The sequence below is a fragment of the Anser anser genome (genome assembly GCF_964211835.1).
Source record: "Anser anser genome assembly, chromosome: 5".
NCBI classification, from domain to species: Eukaryota; Metazoa; Chordata; class Aves; order Anseriformes; family Anatidae; genus Anser; species Anser anser.
In genome coordinates this window covers 54,360,162-54,381,261 of record NC_139725.1, presented here as the reverse complement: position 1 = coordinate 54,381,261, position 21,100 = coordinate 54,360,162, and the positions used below count along the sequence as shown (strand labels likewise).

General features: G+C 45.7%; 1 protein-coding gene across 9 annotated transcripts in view; it reads right to left on the bottom strand.

Moving 5' to 3' along the window:
* Nucleotides 1-21,100, bottom strand: part of EVL (Enah/Vasp-like) — a 146,541-nt gene that overhangs the window by 75,210 nt on the left and 50,231 nt on the right. The window contains exon 1 of one of the 9 annotated variants that reach the window (XM_083836557.1): nt 2,821-2,926. The exons of 7 other annotated variants lie outside the window; for them this stretch is intronic. Coding sequence is in view for 1 of the 2 variants with exons in the window: in XM_083836552.1 (XP_083692678.1) it covers nt 1,284-1,294 (11 nt within the window). In the remaining variant the exon portion in view is untranslated. Of the gene's footprint in view, nt 1-1,283; nt 1,464-2,820; nt 2,927-21,100 lie in introns of those variants that run through there. One more of the 9 variants, XM_083836552.1, reaches the window with a different exon arrangement.

Genomic DNA, 21,100 nt, shown 5'->3' with positions numbered 1-21,100 from the left:
TGTGAAAGTTCATGCCGAGTTGTGACCTCTCAGTGTCCGCTGTTACGCTTAAATAACAGATCTGCCAGTCAGGGGAGATTTAGGGCTGGTGGACTGGCTGCAGATTTGTTCTCTTGTAAGCTGGCACATCTGCTTAGCTTACAGTGCTGAGATTTTGATGCTACGTGGTGGAGTTAATTTTAACCTCTCATTTTCTGGTATGTTCTGCAAACCGAACCATAAGAAACAACATGATTCTAAGGGGAACTCCAGTCGTCAGTATCTCAACTCAACAATTAAAAAAAAACACAAAGAGTTTTAAAATAACCGCTGTGCAAAAGGCACTTCATAGCGGAAGTGTAGTGATTCAGAGAAGTGGCATCACTGCGAGGCAGCCGGATGCCCAGAGCCACGTCCAGCAAGGCAGGGGCACTGCTGTCTCCTAATGGAGAAACCCCACTCCACTGCTCCCTTCATGCTTCAATTCACACATCTCTTTCTGCAATGAAGTGCGGTTTGCTTTCTGGTATCGCATGCCACCTTGAAGATAAACTTTGGGAGTTCCTAAAAATAAATGTCAAGCCAATGTTTAGAAGTTCCTAAAAACAAGTATCAAGCAAGTGCCGTGGGGAAACACAGTGAACCCAAGTAATCTATAAACACACTCAGACAAAAACAGTAAAAAAGTAACTTTACTAGATCAGGTTGCTATTAATATAAACCATTTCCCTTCACCACTGAATTACAGAAATAAAAAGAAGAAGTAACTAATCCATAAAATAAACATCATGCAAAACCCAAGACTAAACTGTCAAGTGAAAATCCGTGACTAAATCTCTCACTCACTGGCCAGCCGTATGCATACTTTGGTAGAACAATACTTTAAACAAAGGCTTTTAAGGATTGTAATCATAACTAATAATCAGGAGAGGCAGACTCATGCGTGCATACAGCAAATCAACATAAAGGTCCTTTCATTAAAGTTGGCATTGCGTAGCTTTGGTTTCTCTTCAATCCCCACAGAAATGCAAATAAACCCGCGACAGCTCCTCTGGAGCCAGTGGTGTCAGATTGGGGATGAGCGTGGCTCGCTTCTCCCTCACTGCCAGGAGATGCATATTCATGTAGCATCACCATAAAACCTTAATTATCATTTTACAAAAGTATAAATTAGCCTGTGAGGCTACAACCAGAACGCAGAGCTCCTGCACTACAACGACTCACACGCTTTCCTTTCCATCCAGTCCCATTAACCCCATTCATTGAGCTCACTGCCATCGAGAGCACCGATCCCAGGTACTTACGTGCTCGCCATTGAGGAAGAGTTGGTCAGGTAATCCCGGAGGAACAGACACTTGAATCTGGCACGTGCCCTTACACCCAAATAGGGTATTTCACCTGATTACACGGCCGAACACAAATTTGGCAGGAAGACAACCCGGGAGCCTACATGAAGGCTTAAACCCAAAACAGGAAATGGAAGCGTTATCATGAGAGCAAAAGGGCAGGAAGTAACACTTACTTGCTTGGCAGGGGCGGGGAAGGGACTTTAAAGAAAAAATGTATTACTTCTTTCAGCTGATTTACTGAACAAAAACGCAAACAATATAGAGTAAGATTAGATGCACCACCTTTTCCTCATTGGTGGCAGAGTTATTAAAAACATGTCATTGTTTTCTCAAGGCACAGGTTCGCTCTCCAAGAAAAGAAAGAAAAAGAAAAAGAAAAAGAAAAAGAAAAAGAAAAAGAAAAAGAAAAAGAAAAAGAAAAAGAAAAAGAAAAAGAAAAAGAAAAAGAAAAAGAAAAAGAAAAAGAAAAAGAAAAAGAAAAAGAAAAAGAAAAAGAAAAAGAAAAAGAAAAAGAAAAAGAAAAAGAAAAAGAAAAAGAAAAAGAAAAAGAAAAAGAAAAAGAAAGAAAAAGAAAAAGAAAAAGAAAAAGAGAAAGAAAAAGAGAAAGAAAAAGAGAAAGAAAAAGAGAAAGAAAAAGAGAAAGAAAAAGAGAAAGAAAAAGAGAAAGAAAAAGAGAAAGAAAAAGAGAAAGAAAAAGAGAAAGAAAAAGAGAAAGAAAAAGAGAAAGAAAAAGAGAAAGAAAAAGAGAAAGAAAAAGAGAAAGAAAAAGAAAAAGAAAAAGAAAAAGAAAAAGAAAAAGAAAAAGAAAAAGAAAAAGAAAAAGAAAAAGAAAAAGAAAAAGAAAAAGAAAAAGAAAAAGAAAAAGAAAAAGAAAAAGAAAAAGAAAAAGAAAAAGAAAAAGAAAAAGAAAAAGAAAAAGAAAAGAAAAAAAAAGAAAAAGGGACAAAAACGGGACAAAGTTTGCTCCACTGGGTATGTAAGCACTGTGTGCCCTCCTCCTCTCCCCAGTGGCTGGGAGAACTGCTTTGGATCAGCTAGCTGGGCTTTCCATCACCACAATCTCCATCACCACAGAGTGCCTGCAGGAGGCCCCTGGGAGGTTGCAAGCCTTTATCTCCATCCTGCCAGGAGCTGCCCACATATGTGTTTGCATGTGTCTGCAGCAAGACAGCCCTGCAGGAGCTTCCACCCCCCTGGCTATCTCTGCAGTCCCTGGTTTACCTGCTCTGCAGCTCTGCAGCTCTGCAGCAAAAATAAAAGTATTTTAGGTCCTGGGAAGTCTAGTTCATACTTGAGCACTACCTCTCCTAGGGTAAACCTGCAGCGGTTTTGATGGGCTGCCTCTTGGAGGTGGCAGGTCTTTGAGGCAGATCCTTCTTCTTGGCTTCCTTTTTCTCCCCATTCCTCGCTTTGGCAACCTGGTGAACACAGACACCCTGCAAACACTCTGTAGCCTCCCCAGCGTGGCCCCAGGCTATGGGTGCGTTCTGACCTGAGCAGATTAACAGCAGAGGGAGAACGAGTGCAAGGCAAAGGGCAGGGAGAGCTGGACGGGCCCTGCGGTGTTCTTGTTGCAGGTAGAAGCGGCTGGGGTTTTCTCCCCATTTCCACATGAACTTCTGCTTTTTGTCAGCAGGCTCACGCGCTCTCTTACCGTGTGTAAATACGTCAGCTGCTATCTGTGACTACACAAACACGCACAATGCAAATACAAAAGGCAAACAACTGCAGAACACGAACACTGGATACTCAGGGCTCCCAACTGCTCCTCCTTAGCCCAGGTCAGCACAAGCACCGCTGCCTGGAGAGCACACAGAAAGGAAGAGAAAGGAGATACGGGTGAGCCAGAAGACACCAGAAGAAAAGTATTTCTTCAGCTATGACAGAAGTTGGTTACTGCCATTCACAAGGGGATTAGCACCGTCCTTTACCTCAGTATCACTTGTTAACCTACACTCTATGATTCTGTGATTGCTCAAGAAAATAATTCTCCCGTGGGGCTACTCGATGTGCTGGCAGCTCAGATCCTCCAGAGCCACGAGGAGACCGGTCCCCAGGAGACGACAAATCCCTCACGTCCTGGCAGCAGTTTCAGAGGGCCACACATGGGTGAATAACCTGCGATCCCTGCCTAACACAGCAGGAGCAGAGGGGTCTAGCAGATAGGCTCAACTATCTCTGGGCAAGATCCACCAGAACCATAAACGCTTCTGCACGGTTCTGCCTGAGCAGAGGAGCAGAGTGCTTTTATGTTCACTGCTTTCCCATTATAAAAGATGCTTTCATTGTCCACCTGGAAGAGATGTGGAAACTACCGGTGAGGCATCACCCAGCTAAAACACAGGGGTGAAAATGTGCTCAGTCTCACCATGGCTATTGCACTGCCCATTGAAAGGCAGCTTCACATCCCTCTGCAGTAAATCTCCATATGACAGGGTGTGTGTGTGGGGGGGGTGGTTTTCAGCTGAAGGGGAAGGTTGCAACCCAACAAGAAAAAGTTATCACTGACATACAAGAAGAGCTTTTTACAGCTGTTTTTGTTTTGTGGTTCTTTCTCTTCTCTTCTCTTCTCTTCTCTTCTCTTCTCTTCTCTTCTCTTCTCTTCTCTTCTCTTCTCTTCTCTTCTCTTCTCTTCTCTTCTCTTCTCTTCTCTTCTCTTCTCTTCTCTTCTCTTCTCTTCTCTTCTCTTCTCTCTTCTCTTCTCTTCTCTTCTCTTCTCTTCTCTTCTCTTCTCTTTTCTCTTCTCTTCTCTTCTCTTCTCTTCTCTTCTCTTCTCTTCTCTTCTCTTCTCTTCTCTTCTCTTCTCTTCTCTTCTCTTCTCTTCTCTTCTCTTCTCTCTCCTCTCGTTTCTCTTTTCTCTTCTCTGTCTTTTTCTGCTTAACAAAACATTATCACTTTCACTGAGATTTCAATTTGGCTGCCATTTACCTGATACTTTGCTTTTCTCCTTTGAGATCTGAGCACTGAGGTTTCTGAGCACTTCTGTCCCATTCGAAAACTCCTGCTTTTCATCAATTTAAAACTTGGCTTTACTTGGAGTCAATTGGCACTTCTTCTGTACAGCTCATACATTGCTTAGACTATTATTGCTGAGTTTGTGTAAACAGTACTTTACTGCGTGAATTAGAAAAGAATGACAGGAACCTCATGAAGTCCAACAAGGAGAAGCCGAGCGCCCTGCACCTGGGGAGGAACAACCCCAGGCACCAGGACGTGCTGGGCCACCCAGCTGGAGAGCAGCTCTGCAGAGAGGACCCAGGGGTCCTGGCTGGCACCGAGATGAACGTGAGTCAGTGACGTGCCCTTGCCGCTAAGAAGGCTGCGTGAGGCAATGTACTGCCGGCAGGTTAAGAGAGACCTGGCCATACTGGACCGAGTCCAATGGAGGGCTGCCAAGATGCTGAAGGGACTGGGGCACCTCTCCTGCGAGGGCAGGCTGAGGGAGCTGCGGGTGGTCAGCCTGGAGAAGAGGAGGCTGGGGGAGATCTTATCCATGCATATAAATACATTGGGAGGGTGAAAGAGGACAGAGCCAGGCTCTTCAGTGAAGGAACTGAGGCTGTGGGCTCAAACTGGAACACATCTAAACACTAGGAAGTACTCTACTGTGCAGGTGACGGAGCACTGGCATGGGTTGACTGAGTAGGTTGTGCAGTCTCCTTGGAGACCTCCAAAAGCCACCTGGACGTGGTCCTGGGCAGCCTGCTCTGGGTGGCCCTGCTTGAGCAGGGGTCAGACCAGGTGCCCTCCACAAGGCCCCGCCAACCTCAGCCATTCCGTGGCTCTGTGATTCTGACACAACCTAAAAGATGCATCTCCAAATAAATTATGGCCTCAAACTGCTAATTCAATTGCCCAGACTGGCCATGTTTGCTCCATTCTACTAGGCAGATGGGTGCAGGATGACGGACCAAGGGAAGCTCTGAGCAGCACTTTTATTTCTCTTTAATGTGTCTGGGATAGATGCAGTCACTGATTTTTGGGGAAGAAGACAGCATTTAGTTGTCAGAATAGTTTTCCTGCTGAACCAAGTGGAAATCACAGGCAATACAATAACACCAGCTAGCTCCTGACCTAGAATAATCTGCTTTCAAAGATTTGGTTGTCCTGACCACGAGCATCACTGAGCACACCTGGAAACTCCCAGCCCTCCCCACCCTTGCGTCCCCCAGCTTCTGCTGGCGCTGAGCGTGCCCAAAGCACAGCCAGGAGCAGGGCACTGCGGACAGCTCCAAAGTCACGCCAGGAGACAATGACAGCGAGCCGGACAAAGCCCAGCTCTGCCCCTCAGTGCCCTGTCATAAGCCAAATTAATTTCACTAAGCACTACAGCATGCATTCCAGCAGAAGTGCCTCTAATCACCCGTCTGCATTGCTAAAATGCCTCGGACTAGAAAGAGTGCTTAGAAGGGAACGGCGCTCTGGGACGGCAAATAGGAATGGCAAATAGGACCCAGTAGCTGATTCCCATCTGGTCCTCACGAAGGACTGGATGCTGGATAAACAGATTATTTCAGTCATGTGTTGAGATCTGGGTGAGAAGAAGAGGATTCCTGAACACAGAAGCAAGGCTTTAGCTGCAGTTATGTGAATATTCCCATAGGCTTTCGAGCGGCACGTCTGCTGGCTTTCATATGCCGAAGATGGCTAAATACCGCGCGCGCTTCCTTCTGGAGAGCTCCGTTACCAAACGCAGTGGCATGTGACAGTAACGTTATGCGTTTTCAGTTCTTGGAGCTGCAGTCTGCACACAGAAAGGTGAGTGTCTCTGCCTCAAAATGACTCACAGCCAAACGAAAAACCCAGCTCATTTTTTAAGAATGAAAAGAAGACGCACCGTGGGATATACTACGCTTGGCTGTATACTCAAGAAAGCCTATTACAGTCATAACCATCTAAAAGCTATTTGAAGGCAGACATGATGAAAATATTTGTTCTTAATAAACACATACATCACACCTTCCAAAGAACTCTTCGTACATATATATCTCTTGTTTTTAATTCAGTGTTACTCCAATAAGGCAGCTCATTATCATGCAAAAAAATCAGAAGTTGCATATGGCAATGCCATTTCATTTAATAAGTTCATCATTAAGAAATCTGAAAGCTCACGCTGAAACCGCACACCCAAATTTCATAAACTACAAGAAAATTGCATGAATATATGTAGAAATGATAAATAGCAGCAGATAAAATATGCAGCAATACACTCAGATTTGCAAAACTAATTTTACAGCTGCTAATAGTTTTTGAATGCGACATTTCCTCACACACTGGGATTTGCAACTGCTAAACATGCTGATGAGACAAAAAAAAAAATCTTTGTCCTCAAAAAGTTTAACCCTGTATGTTAACAAATGCTATTAATCTCTAAAACCTCTATTTTCACACTCTTCACTCATACTGAAGAGCCGGAAGAGATACTAAAGAGAGTAGAAGATACTTATTTTGTATTACAGGGGTAAAAAATGTGCAATGAAGTAAGGTGCTAACTTCTATTCTGACAGCGAAACACTTATTAGTGCACTGAGCATTTTTTATGAATGAAAGTCTTCTCAAGACTACTAGCTTAGGATGTAATCCCATCACAGAAGGGACAAGACCTAGCCCTTGATAAAGATCCATCCAAGCAGTGATAAATAAACTGGGAAGGGAAGGGAAGGGAAGGGAAGGGAAGGGAAGGGAAGGGAAGGGAAGGGAAGGGAAGGGAAGGGAAGGGAAGGGAAGGGAAGGGAAGGGAAGGGAAGGGAAGGGAAGGGAAGGGAAGGGAAGGGAAGGGAAGGGAAGGGAAGGGAAGGGAAGGGAAGGGAAGGGAAGGGAAGGGAAGGGAAGGGAAGGGAAGGGAAGGGAAGGGAAGGGAAGGGAAGGGAAGGGAAGGGAAGGGAAGGGAAGGGAAGGGAAGGGAAGGGCAACAAAAACCAACAACACATATCCGATCTTTTAAAGGACCTTAGTCATGTGAGCTATGGGGACCCATATTTTTTCTTTCTGGGATGACCCTGACTCAGTCACACAGTGCCCTTTTCTAAGATAATTTCATCTCCTCCTCTGCAGAGGGAACAGTCAGGACTCACCTGCTCACAAGGGGACTGCCTAATTTGCCTGATGAGAACACCTTAGGTATTGCATGAACGAAATAACCACATTGCAAAGAATTAACTCTGTGGCTGCCTTCAATTTTCTTCTCTATAAACGGCGATGAGCAATGGGCAGTATGCCCAGACCCCACGTTAAGCAGCATGGAACAAGTTATAGACCAGATGGAGAGAAATAAACTGCCACTTCACACACAGGATATCTATAGTGCTTTTTTGCTTGAGTCAGCTAATTGCACATCCGCAAATCAGCACATTTATAACAAATGGAGCGTTATGATATCATGAGAAATTTATTTAATATGATCAAAGTTTGGCAGAAAAAAAAAATTCCATTAAAGTATGAAAGTACTTAAGAGTCCTGAGTGCCTGGGACATTTTACAGTCCTTATTAGACAAACATTTCTACGTTGTTTCATGCCTGCCAGTGGTGCAGAGGACCGTGTCTTTTACCCCTCCCAGGTCAGTAACCTCCCTGCAGCCACCAGCATGGGCATCTCCCCACTGCAGGCACGGGGCAGCTCCACGCTTACAGCCCGCCACGCCAGCCAGAGCTGCTCCAGCAGCAAAGTCCCCGCTCCCATCAGCAGCCTCACGCGAGGCCCAGCATCTCCTGCCTTTTCCAAGCGGAGCCTGGGAATTGAAGAGCATAGATGATTTTAAACCCTGTTCTGTCCTGCAGATCTCAGGAGGTGTACTCAGCTTTTACACATAACGTTTTTATGTTAAAGCAAAGCAATGGCCTTGCTCTAAAGAGCCATTAGCAATGGTCTGAATGTCTATGTAAACTTACTCAAGGTGTCAGTTGAAAAACATTCTCTTATTTATGTCACCAAGCTTATGTTATCTCCCAACATTGGCTCCACAGCAGATGTGTTTTCACTTTCAGCTTGCATTCTTCCTTTTACTTTAGTAAGCAGGTTAATTACAAGTGTTTTCAGCAGCTGTAATCAGCAGTCAAGTGAACTACATGCATTATTTTTCATAGCTCCTAATCCATGGGGAAGTCACATAAGTTCCTGAGTTTGGGATTTGAAACAGAAAATACCAGCTTTACAATTGTCTCAAAGAGACGAGTAGCTTCTTGCTCAAAATCTGCATTTGCTCCTTTCTAGCACTAACCTTCTTTGCTTCTCAGTGCTATTCACCACGAAGCCACGTACCTCAAACACCACGTCTCACCGCGCAGATAAGATATGTGCACCGTGAGGCGGCCCTATAATGTGTTGTTGGCACCACAACGCAGTGGAAGCACTTTTATCGGAGGTGTTTTAGAGGCACGTGGTTTTGTGAGATCCAGCCTAGCAGGCGTGAAGATAAGGGACACTGGAGTGCAGAGGAGGCACGGCAAAACAGCTGCCTTCTGGTTAAGAGACTGAAGAAGTAGACAAAAAGTGATCAGAAATGGCATTTAACTCTATTTTTATTGCTTGCAGTTCTCTGAAACCCTGTGTCTGCCTGACGGTTGTCTTGCCAGACCAAGAACATTTGATGTGCATTGGGAAAGCACTTTTTAAACCACCAACACTGCCCCTTAAAGCCAGGCCAAAAGCACAACAGCACAGCGAGGGCTGTGCTTTGCAGGGTGGCTGCAGGAGCTGGTGCTCCCTACTGCCTAGGGAAGAAGGATGTGCTCCAGTGGCATTTGCTGAGGTATTTGTGCTTCTCAGAATAGGGCACGTTGAACATGGGGAAACTTCACCTTGCAGGAGAAGTCCTGAAGGTGAGGAATGGGCACACGCAGCATCGTCACGTCAGCCCACCAAATCTTTCATTGCTATGTAAAGCACTGCAGAGCAGAGGCACAGGGAAGATCTCTACTGTAACAACAGCAGAGCATCCATATTCCTCCCACCTTTTGCATCTCTTACAGTAGCTCTTACAATAATCCCTTATTTAACAGTACACTGAGCTAGTTTTGCATGACTTGATACCTGCTCCATCCTTCCCGGAGCTGATGGAAAAACTCCCGTTAGCAATTTCAGCTGAAGCAGAAACATCCTTTTTATCATCTGTGTCACTGGTCAAGCAGTAAAACAAGGTAAACGCTACTGGACTGCTGAAGCCTCGCCTCAATCCAATGCTCACCCTGATACTGATGGGCAATGAAAGTGGCCTCAATGTTTTTGGATGTGCTTCAGCTAGGAGGAATGACAGATTACACCTGGGCACAAAGTCTGTCAAACTGAGTCATGGTGTGTATTTAGACTAATGATCTTCATTTAGAGGAACAGTGCACGTTACCTGATCATTTGTAGCTTTCCTTCCTGGGAAACGTACAGCCATCTTCGAGGTGGGTGTAAACCAACACCCAGTGTAAGTAAGCTGTACTCACATTTACACGCTGGAATCAGATGTGTTTGTTGTTTTTTTTTTTTCTAAATTTCACAATAAGAGCCATTTTCAGATTATTTTTAGTAAAAAACACAAGGAGAGATAGCAAATGGAGATGTGCTATAAGCAAATCCCTTGTCCAAAACTACTGACGGTACTTGACAAAAACAAAAATGATCCTGGCAGCCCTCCCCACAAGCCCTTCCCTCCTTCCATTATTTCTTGGCCCAGATTTGTCGCCATTGCCTGGCAGATAAAAATATTTGATGAGTGCCAAAACTGAAACAGGATCCCCGAGCACATTTGCTCCCCAGACTTCTTTGCATGCGATGTTTGGGATTTTGCAAGATGACTATCTATTTTTCTAAATCAAAGCTGCACGTTGCTTGGAAAGCACAAGACACCAAAGAGGACATCAGGGACTACTTCCAGTAACGGCAGAAGTATTCCTGTTTACCCATGATTTGTACCCTTCTTCCCCAAAACCCACCCTTACCTCATTTCACCATGGATGTTTATATGTAATAGTACCCAGGACCAACCTTTTAGCAAAAGCACTTCAGGCAGGAAATTTAAGCATTTTGGCTACACGTACCCTGTTGCTGATTTCATTAAATCTTATGAAAGCAATCCCCGGTAACAACAGAACCTGAAGGCACAAAAAGGTTGGAAAGCTATCATAAAGGATGCATTTGGACCACGAAGGATCATCATCAATCTTGCAGTCTTTGGAGCTGTCATGAAACTACCTGCGTTCATAACGCAGGGAAGAAGTTCCTGTGGCTTGTGGCAACTTTTACAAATCAGAGTTGACCAAGATCCTTCCGCAGTTCTTACAAGTTGAGCTAAAAAGTCACTGGGTTAGTGATCTGCAAACATTTTCGAATGCACACCTCTATCACTAAAAATTTCTGAGCACGCATCACCAATACGTATTTATTTATAAACTACATACATGTACTACCAAAGGTCTAATATTTCCTTCCCATACCCTGGTGGATTGTCTTGTGCAGCCCCTTGGGTGCCCACACCCTACTTGGGAGACATTTGTCGTCTTCTAGGGCAATGAACACAGACCCTATACCTGAGGCCCCAGAGGAAACGGGTCCAGCAAAATGCCACAGTTTGGTGAAGCAGCATCCCTTATTTCTACTGAGCTACAGTGTCCAGCAGAGTGAAATGCATCATGACCGGAAAATTGCTGAGGAAAAAAATAATCAAGGACCTAAGGCAAAGCAATTTTCAGTTAAATTTCCAAAATTGCACACTAGGAATTTAAAAGTCCTTCTGCCAATGTGGAAAATTATCATGATTTAAAAAGAAGGGGGATGAAATGAGTCTTCCCCAAGTTAACTTTGATTAAGAAGAATAAAAAACCAAAATCACCTCTGAATAGCCATGAGAAATGAAAGACTCAGCTACTCTGTGGTGCTGAGCTGTAAAGAAGACCATATAAATTCCTTTGACTTCAAATCCACACCGGGTAAATGGCAGCAAACAGAGTTACAGGCAGGGTGTAAGTTCCTTATAGCTCCTACATTGCCTGCCCTGTCCCCTCCTTCCTACCAGGAATTACAGGCTTATTTCAAAAGTATAACTTTATAGGTCTCTGGTATTTTTTACTGCCTGAAACACATAGCTTGTTTGTCAGCACTTCAGACAGACTTGTCAGAAGATAACCTCTCCCACTCAGAGTTAAAGATAAAAGTTTAGCCCTTGAGCCATTATAGGGACGGGGGTGTTACCCAGCCCGTGATGTTGAGATGTGCCTTTCACAATAACACGCTGCTTTTATTATAGCAGCACGGAAATGTTTAGAGCTGTTCCTTTGCATAACTGACACAGTGTTTTGAGAAAAAAGAAAAAAAAACACTAAAAAGGAGAACTGAAAATCACTCACAAGTCAACCAACTGCAGAAAGGAGAGGTGAAGGCAGAGAATGAGGAGAGTTACAGCAGTACTTTGCTTTGCTGGTAGGGCCTCTTGGAGCACGACTGATCCCCAAAGCCCCACCACCTCCCCAGGTAACACCTTCAGGAGGGCTCAGAGGAGGTGGCCGGGGGTCCCTGGGCTGCAGCGAGGTGCCGCCTGCACCACGGCTTCCCCGTGGCAGAGGTCGGGAAGGCAGCCCAGCCTCTCTGCTACCAGCCACGGGTGGGATCAAAAGGCACATTCCTCGTCGAGGTGCCGCAGTCATCATCCCAACCCCAAGAGGGATGGGGAAATCAGCACCCAAAGCTCTATTATGATTAATTTGTTAAGTGAAAAAAAAAGACTTCCGAAGCTCCCCGAGCGCAGACCCCGGCAGGAGCCGCGGTGATCTCGCAGCAGGGTCTCTCAGTGACCTCCCAGTCGGTGCGTGCCCAGCTGGGCAGCGTCACGGCGCTGTTTGCTCGGCTGAAACCAGCTCCCCCGAGTGCACACAGCATGCAGATCAGGTGGGGCCCTGAGTCGTCTCCTGGGCTGCGTGTTCAGGTTAGGCAGTTACAGCTTAATGGATAAAACACTGACCTCCAGGACCCCTTTCAGATCCAGCCTGCGTGCCTGTGACAGGCGGAGGATCTGGGTTAGGGAGCATTAGTTTCAAAGAACCCTTTCTCTAAGTGCTGTCTGCATTCTTGCCATGAGCCTTTTCTCTGCAATATTTCTGCTTTTCTTGCCTGTCTCATCTCTTTCTGCTCGGGATGACTGGCCTCCAACACCCAGACAATGGTCCTTATTTACTTAATAATGCAACCACAGCTGGACATCAGACCGTGGATTTGGGGAGCGCTCCTGTGAAATACGTGATGAGTGAAAACAAAACTCCCCTGCTCACTGAGGATTTTGCAGCCTGGGCAGGGAACGGTTTCCAGCTTCCAGCCTGGTGTTACACAGCTCGTGGACTCTTTATTGTTTTCTTGTTTCCCATCCCTGCCCCGTGCCTTTTCTGGATGGAGGCGTTTGGCTCCTCAGGACTACAGGGAATTTCCGAATGCCACTGTGCCACCTCTACTGCCTTCAGTGCCTTCTGCTCTCCTGTCACCTGCACAGCGCTGCTCGTCACTTAGTGACCAAAGAACACATTCCAGGAATATTATTACAAAGACAGAGAAAGAAAAGTTGGTTTCATGGGCATTTAAACAACTCCTCCTTGCTCCCTCACAATGAAAGGAAAACAGAAAAAAACCAACAGCTATTGACTGGTGTGCCATGTGCCTCATTGCTCCGTCTCTCGCTTTCACTGCCACTTAGACTACATTCACACCATTTTAAAAATGAAAACAAGAATAAAGCCTGCTGATACATGATGTTTTCTATGTCTTGGCTTCTCTGTAGCCCCCTCCTGGTCTGTGGTACATCTGAGGCAGGTACCGCTGATCCTCATCCACACCGCTGCACACTGTCAGGCTCACTGCTGCCCAGCTCTGACTTCGGCTTCTCAAGGCACGGAAGTGTTTCATAGAAACCCCTCTGACAACAGCAAAATAAGGCTCACGCAGCGGTACGTGCACACACACAGCACGTGGGACCTTGGGGGAGTCCCCCCGTATGGGCCATGACACCAGAGAGCCAAGCAAACGGGGATGTCTGAGCAGTAGGAATATGAGGGGAAGATTGTAGATCTAGATTTTCCTTCATTTTCTTCATCTATATATTAATAAACATTCACAATTATATCATCCCCTTCAGATGTCACAAATAAGCACCATCACTTATATTTTGACATAACGTGGCTTGAGGTAAGGCTAGTTTCCAGGTACCAGACAAGTATCAGTGTTCCTCAAGCAAAACTGTGGCTGTTTATAACCGTGACGCTCTAACGAGCACCCAGCTCATTATAACGAAGGTAACGCTGTGCAGCGAGGTGTGCCCTGAGATGCACTGCGTGGAGCACTGGGAGAGCCTGCGCTGCAAGCAGAGGCTGCCGTGAGGGGCACCAGCAAATAACCATGGTCCAGCCCACCGGGCAGCACTGCTAACTTCAGTGTGAGCTGCAGAGACTGATGTTCTCGGAACAGTGCAGCTCCCCGGCTCAATCCTAAACGTACCGGCCAACTCAGCTGGGCACAAGGAGCATCACTTGATCAAGAGCCAAAGCAGCCCATGGGCTTTCCTTGTAACCAAGACAATATGAACAAAAATATTTATGCAAACTAAGAAACTGGCTATACTCTTGCACATCCTTCATGTAAGGTATGTCCTTCATGTAAGCCTTACACACAACAGCCAAAAATTATTTTATTCCTTTCATTTACTGTATTTGTGTGCACATGAAAGGATATTCTTATTGTGAAAAAATAATGAAATAATAAACCTTAGTTCTTCCACTTATATTCAATAGGAAGTGAAATAGGCATCAATAGATAGACCTGAAACATAAATTAAGCCCAATTCAGTTGTTGTTCCATTTTTTTAGCGGCAAGACTGGGATTTCTAAAAAAAATCCAAGGGAGACTTGGCACTTGATATTCTCATAAGTCTGAACTTCTGCATAGGAGCAACGTTTATGCTGGAAGTGTGTCGCATGGTTTAATGCCAGCCTACCGAAGAGCAGCCTGCAGGTCACAGATCAGCTGCAGCTAATTTGGCAGAAGCAGCGCTGTCTCTTCAGAGAAGGGCAGCATAAATCTGCAAATGCAGCTTCTGTATGGGGGAATAAACAGCTTTAATTTTCTGTAGAATGACAGTCACCGAGCAAACATTAAAAAAAAAACAACAAATCCAAACATGGCAGTAAAGCATAGCTCCTCCAACAAATGGGAAACTTCCCCTCTGCAGGACCTTCAGCTCCCCAGGGCCAGCACATGTAAACTGTGAGGAGCTTTTCCCCACTAGTAAAAAAAAAATAAAAAATAAAAAAATAAAAAAGAACATCTTTCAGCATCTTGCTGGGGTGTTCAGGATCTGGATTCCCTTCCCAGATAACCCTGGGAGAGACAAAGCACATGGCCCAGGACAGGTTAAAGGAGGGATGACAAATTATTAGCCTTTGTGCTCTCCACGTGCTTCAGGTTTGCTGCAGGGTACAGGTGAACGAGCGTATCATCTGCAAGAAGCTACCTGCACCCACCCTGACCTATGTGGCGGCACATGTTATTGTAGGGAAGGGGAAAAAGGACAAGAGAAAGGAAGCCAAAGGAAGCCAAAGGCTTTCTCATTATGCGAAAGACTAACGAGAGCAAAAAACACAGAACCCAGACCCAAGCCATGCACTGTCAGTCTGTCCCAGGCCCTGTTCCCCAACGTGCTTTTCTTTTCAGAAGAAACATGGTTGGGACCCCCTGTTGACTGCTGGCCCTCTCCTTCCATGGGAACAGCTAGTGAGGTTAAAGAGCACCCAGTAGCTCCTGCCTGGGTTAGCTCACTTGACTATTACTCACCCTGAGGAAAAACCCCGCAGCTCTGAAATCGGAGAATTTCCACCGAAGACTCACCAACTACTTACCAACCAAAACCCAAAATGACAGAAATCAAAAACACTCACATGCTAACACCAATGTCTAGTTAAAATAACTTTCGGTCTATTTCCATAATGGCACAGGCAACTGCAGTTAGCAAGATGTGTAGGGAACTGAGAGAGGCAATCAAAGACATTGTCAGAAAAACAAACGGGATGAACTGTAAATAGCAATCACATCTTTCAGACATTCAAGACGGGCACCACTGGTTTCTTGGTCTTAAATGGAAGATTTAGCATTATGGAAATTATGCTAAATTCTACTTAAAAACAAATCAGAAAAGGCAAAACCAAACTGGTGCCTTCAGTAGAGTACACAAATGAGGAAGATGATGGCAATTCCATCTTGCATCAGCTAACAGAAAATGGCTCTAAGGGACAGCGCTACATTTCTCTACCTTCATAAGCTTCTACAGCTTACAACACTATTATCATGTGAACTGTGTCTGGGAACATACATTTGGGGGAGGTTTGTGTTTGCAGCACAGGCAGAGGGCTGAACGGGCTGTATTTGTATTTCCCTTTGCGCAGCTGGCAAAAATATCCCACTCTGAAAATCAGTATTTGTAGGCTGTCAGAGGATAAAACAAACTTGAACAAATAAATCAAGTTAACAAAAGGACTACTACTTCACACGGCTAATGGCCCAGGTTCCTCTACAGACAAAGCGGCTGTTTGACCCAGTGCTCTAATTAGAGGGGCAGCGATGCTGACATTTGTGTTGCACAAAGCAGACATGCTAACAGCCAGAGGGAAAGCTGTCAGTGCCTCTAAAGATCACAGCACTCGTGGCGGTGCACGATACAGCCTCGAAATATTCAAATGATCAATGCAATGCTTAGCTCCTCTTACTGATAACAAGAAATAAACCTCAAATCAGAAAAATAAAAAAAATTAAAAAGCCAACCTCAGTCAGTGCTAATGCTGAAAGATTAACAGACAATTTTTCACTTTTATTCTGCCGGGCATGGTATTTCCTTCCAGACTGTATGTAATCTAGTTTTGCCATGAAGAAATGCAAGCAGTTTATATTCTCTCTGGGTTTTTCATTTATTATTAAAAAAATAATAATCACCAGAGACCGTGGTTCATACATTTGTACGTGTCAAGTTCACCTAAGCATGAAAACAGATACCTCGTCTCATTTATAAACACACGAAGTGAGTTTTAATTTTACTCTGAGCCGTTCCATCATATTCCCACGACGTGATGAACTGCACCATTGCTACAGACAGGCACTTCACGTTTTACAGATCAAAATCCCTGCAGTAAATCCTCTCTTCTCTGCTCCAAAGTACCCTACAACGACTGAGAGCCCTTAACGCTCTGCCTCAATTAGCTCCAGGCCCCTCTCAGATTTGTTCCCCACCAAGGGATGTTCTCAAGCCCGCTTTTACCCAAGGCAAAGCAGAAGGTTAAGGACAGCAGTGACAGGGTGCCATACTGCGGTCCAAGACCCAGGCTCTCCATTCCCACCCCTGGCATCCCGAGGAAAGAAACCCTGCAAGCCCAGCGCCGGAGGATGCTCAACCCCACTCATCACATCCCACCACAGGCTGCTCGACACAACCCATCCCAGGCACTTCCCGAGCCTGGTTTGTAATTAATTTCTGCGAGTGGGTAATTGAATCATTAAGCTGAATTAGAGAATATGATAATATGCAAAACCACGGTGCTGTCTATTTCGCTTACCCATAGCAGCAAACACCTCCTGTTCCTTTGCTGATGGTTTTAATCTGTTTCCCCGTTTTTTCAGACTGTAGCACTTTCCTTTGTATGGCTTCTCACTTTGCCGGCACTGCTCTGAGAAGACTGCTGAGGGGAGGCACGTGAAGCTCATCTGCCACCCATATGGAGCTCCAAACAGCACACAGATAGATGTATATGAAGGGTAATGAGATAATCTTAAAACACGTTATGGTGAAGGGATCTGTGAGCCTGCAAGTGTAGTGTCACTCAGGAGACACCCCTCCAAGCAGACGGAAGGGTTTGGGTTGGTTCAGTACTCTAAAATCTGTATCTTGTTAGTTAATGATCAAGTAATACTTCTTGATTCTATGAAACATCAAGCCTGAAATTACACTCAGGTATAAGGAAGAAACAGGGCCATGGTACAATACATCCGTGCAGGGAGGGAAAGTTAAGTCCGTGTCATTCACTCTGCTGCCCAAGTGCTGCGATACCCTATCGATCTCCAGAGTAACTGTAAGCAGCCACAAAAAGCCATTTCCACGCCAGGACAGAGCTTTCCAGCAGCAGTTCTGCTGTTTAAAATACCTTGGGGAAAAAGACGGAGGACTGCAAAGGAAGGATGGCGATTCAAATTTGTTTTACACTGACAGAAATCCATTGATCTTATAGGAGGTTTTTTTCTCATTTCCATTGGCACTTTGCAAGGACATACCCTTCCATCCCCTACAATTCTCTGCTCCAAAAATTAGCATTTGAGCATAAACTGGGGCACAACAGGCAGTTCCCACGAACATTAGAGGAAAAGGTAGAAATACACGTGGAGCAATGAGACCAGGGCCACAGCGGATGGTTTGCAGTTAGTACTGCATGAGAGAGGGAGCTAAGCCACGTAGCTACATCAGGATTAAAGGGCAGCTACTGGCCTGCATAAGAAACTACCCAAAAAGGACAAATCCAGAAAGGCAAAGCTCCCACTGCTGTCCTAGGAGCCACTCATCTCCTGCTTGCAGAGAAAGGTCTGCTGGTGCACTGAGGACATGTCTTTGGAGAAGGGGCCGAAAGCAACAATGGGTTTTGCTTCAACAGAGAGAAGATTTTTGAAGAAGGTTGCAAGTGAACACTGTAATACAGAAACTAAGGATGGTGTAAACTCATTCCCTGAGTATTTCCAAGGAGCACCCTGGGAGAGGACAGAGTTGGCCCATGTAACGCCATCACACACGCTTCAGCGAGGACATTTAAGTGAAAACACCTCATCCTTGCCCTTTGGTTTACAAAACCAGCAGTCTCAAGTTGCAGCAGGGGAGGTTTAGATTGGCTATGAGGAAGAATATTCTGTTTGGATGTTAGGAAGAGGGTGGCCAAGCACTGGAAGAGGCTGCCCAGGGAAGGGTGGAGTCCCCACGCCCAGAGGTATTTAGGAGACTTGTGGATGTGGGGACATGGTTTAGCGATGGGACTCAGCAGGTCAGCTTGATGGATGGCCTTGGTGATCTTGAAGGTCTTCTCCAACCTAAATGATTCTGATTTAGACCACATTACAATGGCATTCAAAATCCAAAACTCATCACGCACACTTCACCAGTCAGATCTGCCGTAGCACAGAGGATGCCTCTGCCTTTCTGTCACACACAGCGCCAGCAGGAAGGCAGCTGTGTCACGGCAGGCTCAGAGCTACCAAAGAAACAAGCTGTATTTGTCCTAGAACACTTGCAACCCCGGTGGAACCAGAACGTATCAGGTAAAACAAAATGAATGCTATTTCCCAGTATTGCTGCTGGCACTTGCACAAGCCAAGTGGTGTAAGTCAGCATCTGATGTGATGGTGCTTTGCTCAGTCCCTGCAGGGACAAACCTCCACCTGGAAGGGAACAGGGAGGAGCCAGCCCTTTATTGACAGGAGCCCCAAATGACTTCACTATCCGAGTGAGAGCGTTTTGTAAATTCATTGTATGCATTTGTACTCCCTCTCCTCTTCATTTGCTAATCATGCGACTGGCACGTGGTTTCCAGGCACTACTATAAGCGATTTATTTCTCCAGACAATAGGAGGGAGCAGGAGGCTCCTCCAGAGCCAATGCTGCTGCTGCTTTTAGCGTGGCTGAATGCAGGCGTTGAAGACCACTGCAGCTGGCACTCTCAGCCACGGGGCCTGCTGCGAATTACTGTTAACAAACACATTTGGTTTCATTAAGCCTTTCTTCTTCTTCCAAGTGCTACAGTCGTGGTTTCTGGAGTAAGCACCGAGGCTGTTTAGAAACATCCTGGGAACGAGTGCTCGCAGAGGCCTTGCAAGGTTCACCTCCACGCTGCCGGGTTACTGCTGCCCCACGGATGGGTTTGCAGCCTGTGGGGTATCAGCCTCAACTCCACAGCCCCAGCTGCTTCATCCAGGGGCTCCCCCTTCCCTGTGAACAATAACACCCCCACAGCCACTAGCAGGGCTGGGCCAGGACTGTCACCTGCCGGAGCAGAGCCACCAGCACGTGGGACTGTGCGGAAGGGACTGGTGCCACCAGACAAGGGTGCAGGGTGGCAGCAGGGAGTGGAAGGGTGAGAACAAGGCATAGGCCAGGTTTTCAGGAGGCCTCCAAGACCAGCAGTAAATTTTGTACGTGCTGCTGAGCTTGCTGTGCCAAGAAGAGATGTTGCTTCACAGCTGCAGAGGTCGTGAGACTACTGCTCTGCGAAGGGATCATCAGCTCCTTGCGTTGTCCTCCTGAAATTCCAGGCTTGGCTCACGCCAAGTTTCATTAAGGTTTGAAACTTTTTTTTTTCCTAAAGAATAAAGAAAATACTGAATAATAACACTTCTGATTAGCCAACAGAAGACAAGACTGTGTTGTTGGACCGAAAACTATAAGGTATCCGTAAAGTCTCAAGAGGTACAGATGTGGGTACCGATGTAACGTGGTAGAGGAAAATATGTAATTTCAGGCCCTCCTGTTACAGAGCTGAATCAGATTACCTGCTGCTGATGCCCTTATTGCACTGACGCTGGGCGTGGAGGGATGGTTGCCAAATGGAAATCTGCGCAGCCTTGGGAACCGACTGATGTTCCCGTACCCAGGAATCATGTCGTAGATGCTCACAGCAGATGGAAATTGATGGCTGTAATCTCCACGAGGAGGATGCTGGCTGCACTACGGCACCCCTGCTACCCACCCCGCGCGGCATGCCCATCAATCTGACGCGTGTTATTAGCACAATTCAAGGTTGCAGACCATTGCTAGAGGAAGAAATATAAAAAATCCACAGCGAGCAAGTGCTGAGGGAAGCAGAGAAAGAGGAAGGCAATTTTCATCAGCTCACTGGGTGAAGATGTGCCCCTTGAGCAGCTCTCAAGTTAGCAGACGGGTGTCAGGGGCACTCACGCACGTTTCTGTTCCTATAGCTACGCGGAGCGGTTCTCTGCTTGCCTCGTCACGGCATCGGCGTGGTTGGTTTGTACAACATCGGGCTACATAAAGGGAGAAAAATTATGGCAAAAATGGCATTTAGTGTAGCAGCAAAGGTGTATTTAGAAGAGTTGCATTTCCACTGAAATACTGTGCATAAAACCAGGTGGGTGAGGGGCTGGCGTTACGAGGGGCGCTGCGTGCTGCAAACGTGCCTCACGGTCAGCGCTGCCAGCTCAGGGGATTCGGGGCTGGCTCCATCTCCCTGACTTTCTGGGAAAGACAGAATCAGGGCAACTAACTTCTCACCATGTGCTGCCCTTGCTGCCAGCAGATTTTCTAGCACGTGCACAGCCGCAGCAGCAGCCAGATTTTGACTCCCCCTGTATTTCCATGGATAAATAACTTAGCATACACAGAGATAAATTCATCTTGGGTGTAACCTCAGGAATGTCACTGCACTAAGAACAGAAATTAAGTGGGCCACAAGAGATAAGAAACTATGTTTCCAGGGGAGAAAAAAAAATCAGATGCATTTCCTTGACAATTAAGAGCTACTAACATTTTCAAAGGAAAGAAATGTTGGGAGTATCCCACTAAATTTGAGTTTAAGAAAAAACAGAATATTGATTTTAGAGCGTAATTCTCAAATGCTAGTAATGTTCTTCTGATGCATAATTCACAAAGATAACCCCAGGTCAGACTAGGTGGAGACTAGCAGAGTGATTTCACTGAAGCAGATAGAGTGAGCATCAGTTTGAAAGCTGGCCCTACAATTCTCCTCCTCTGAGTCAGTAACAGATCGGTGTTATA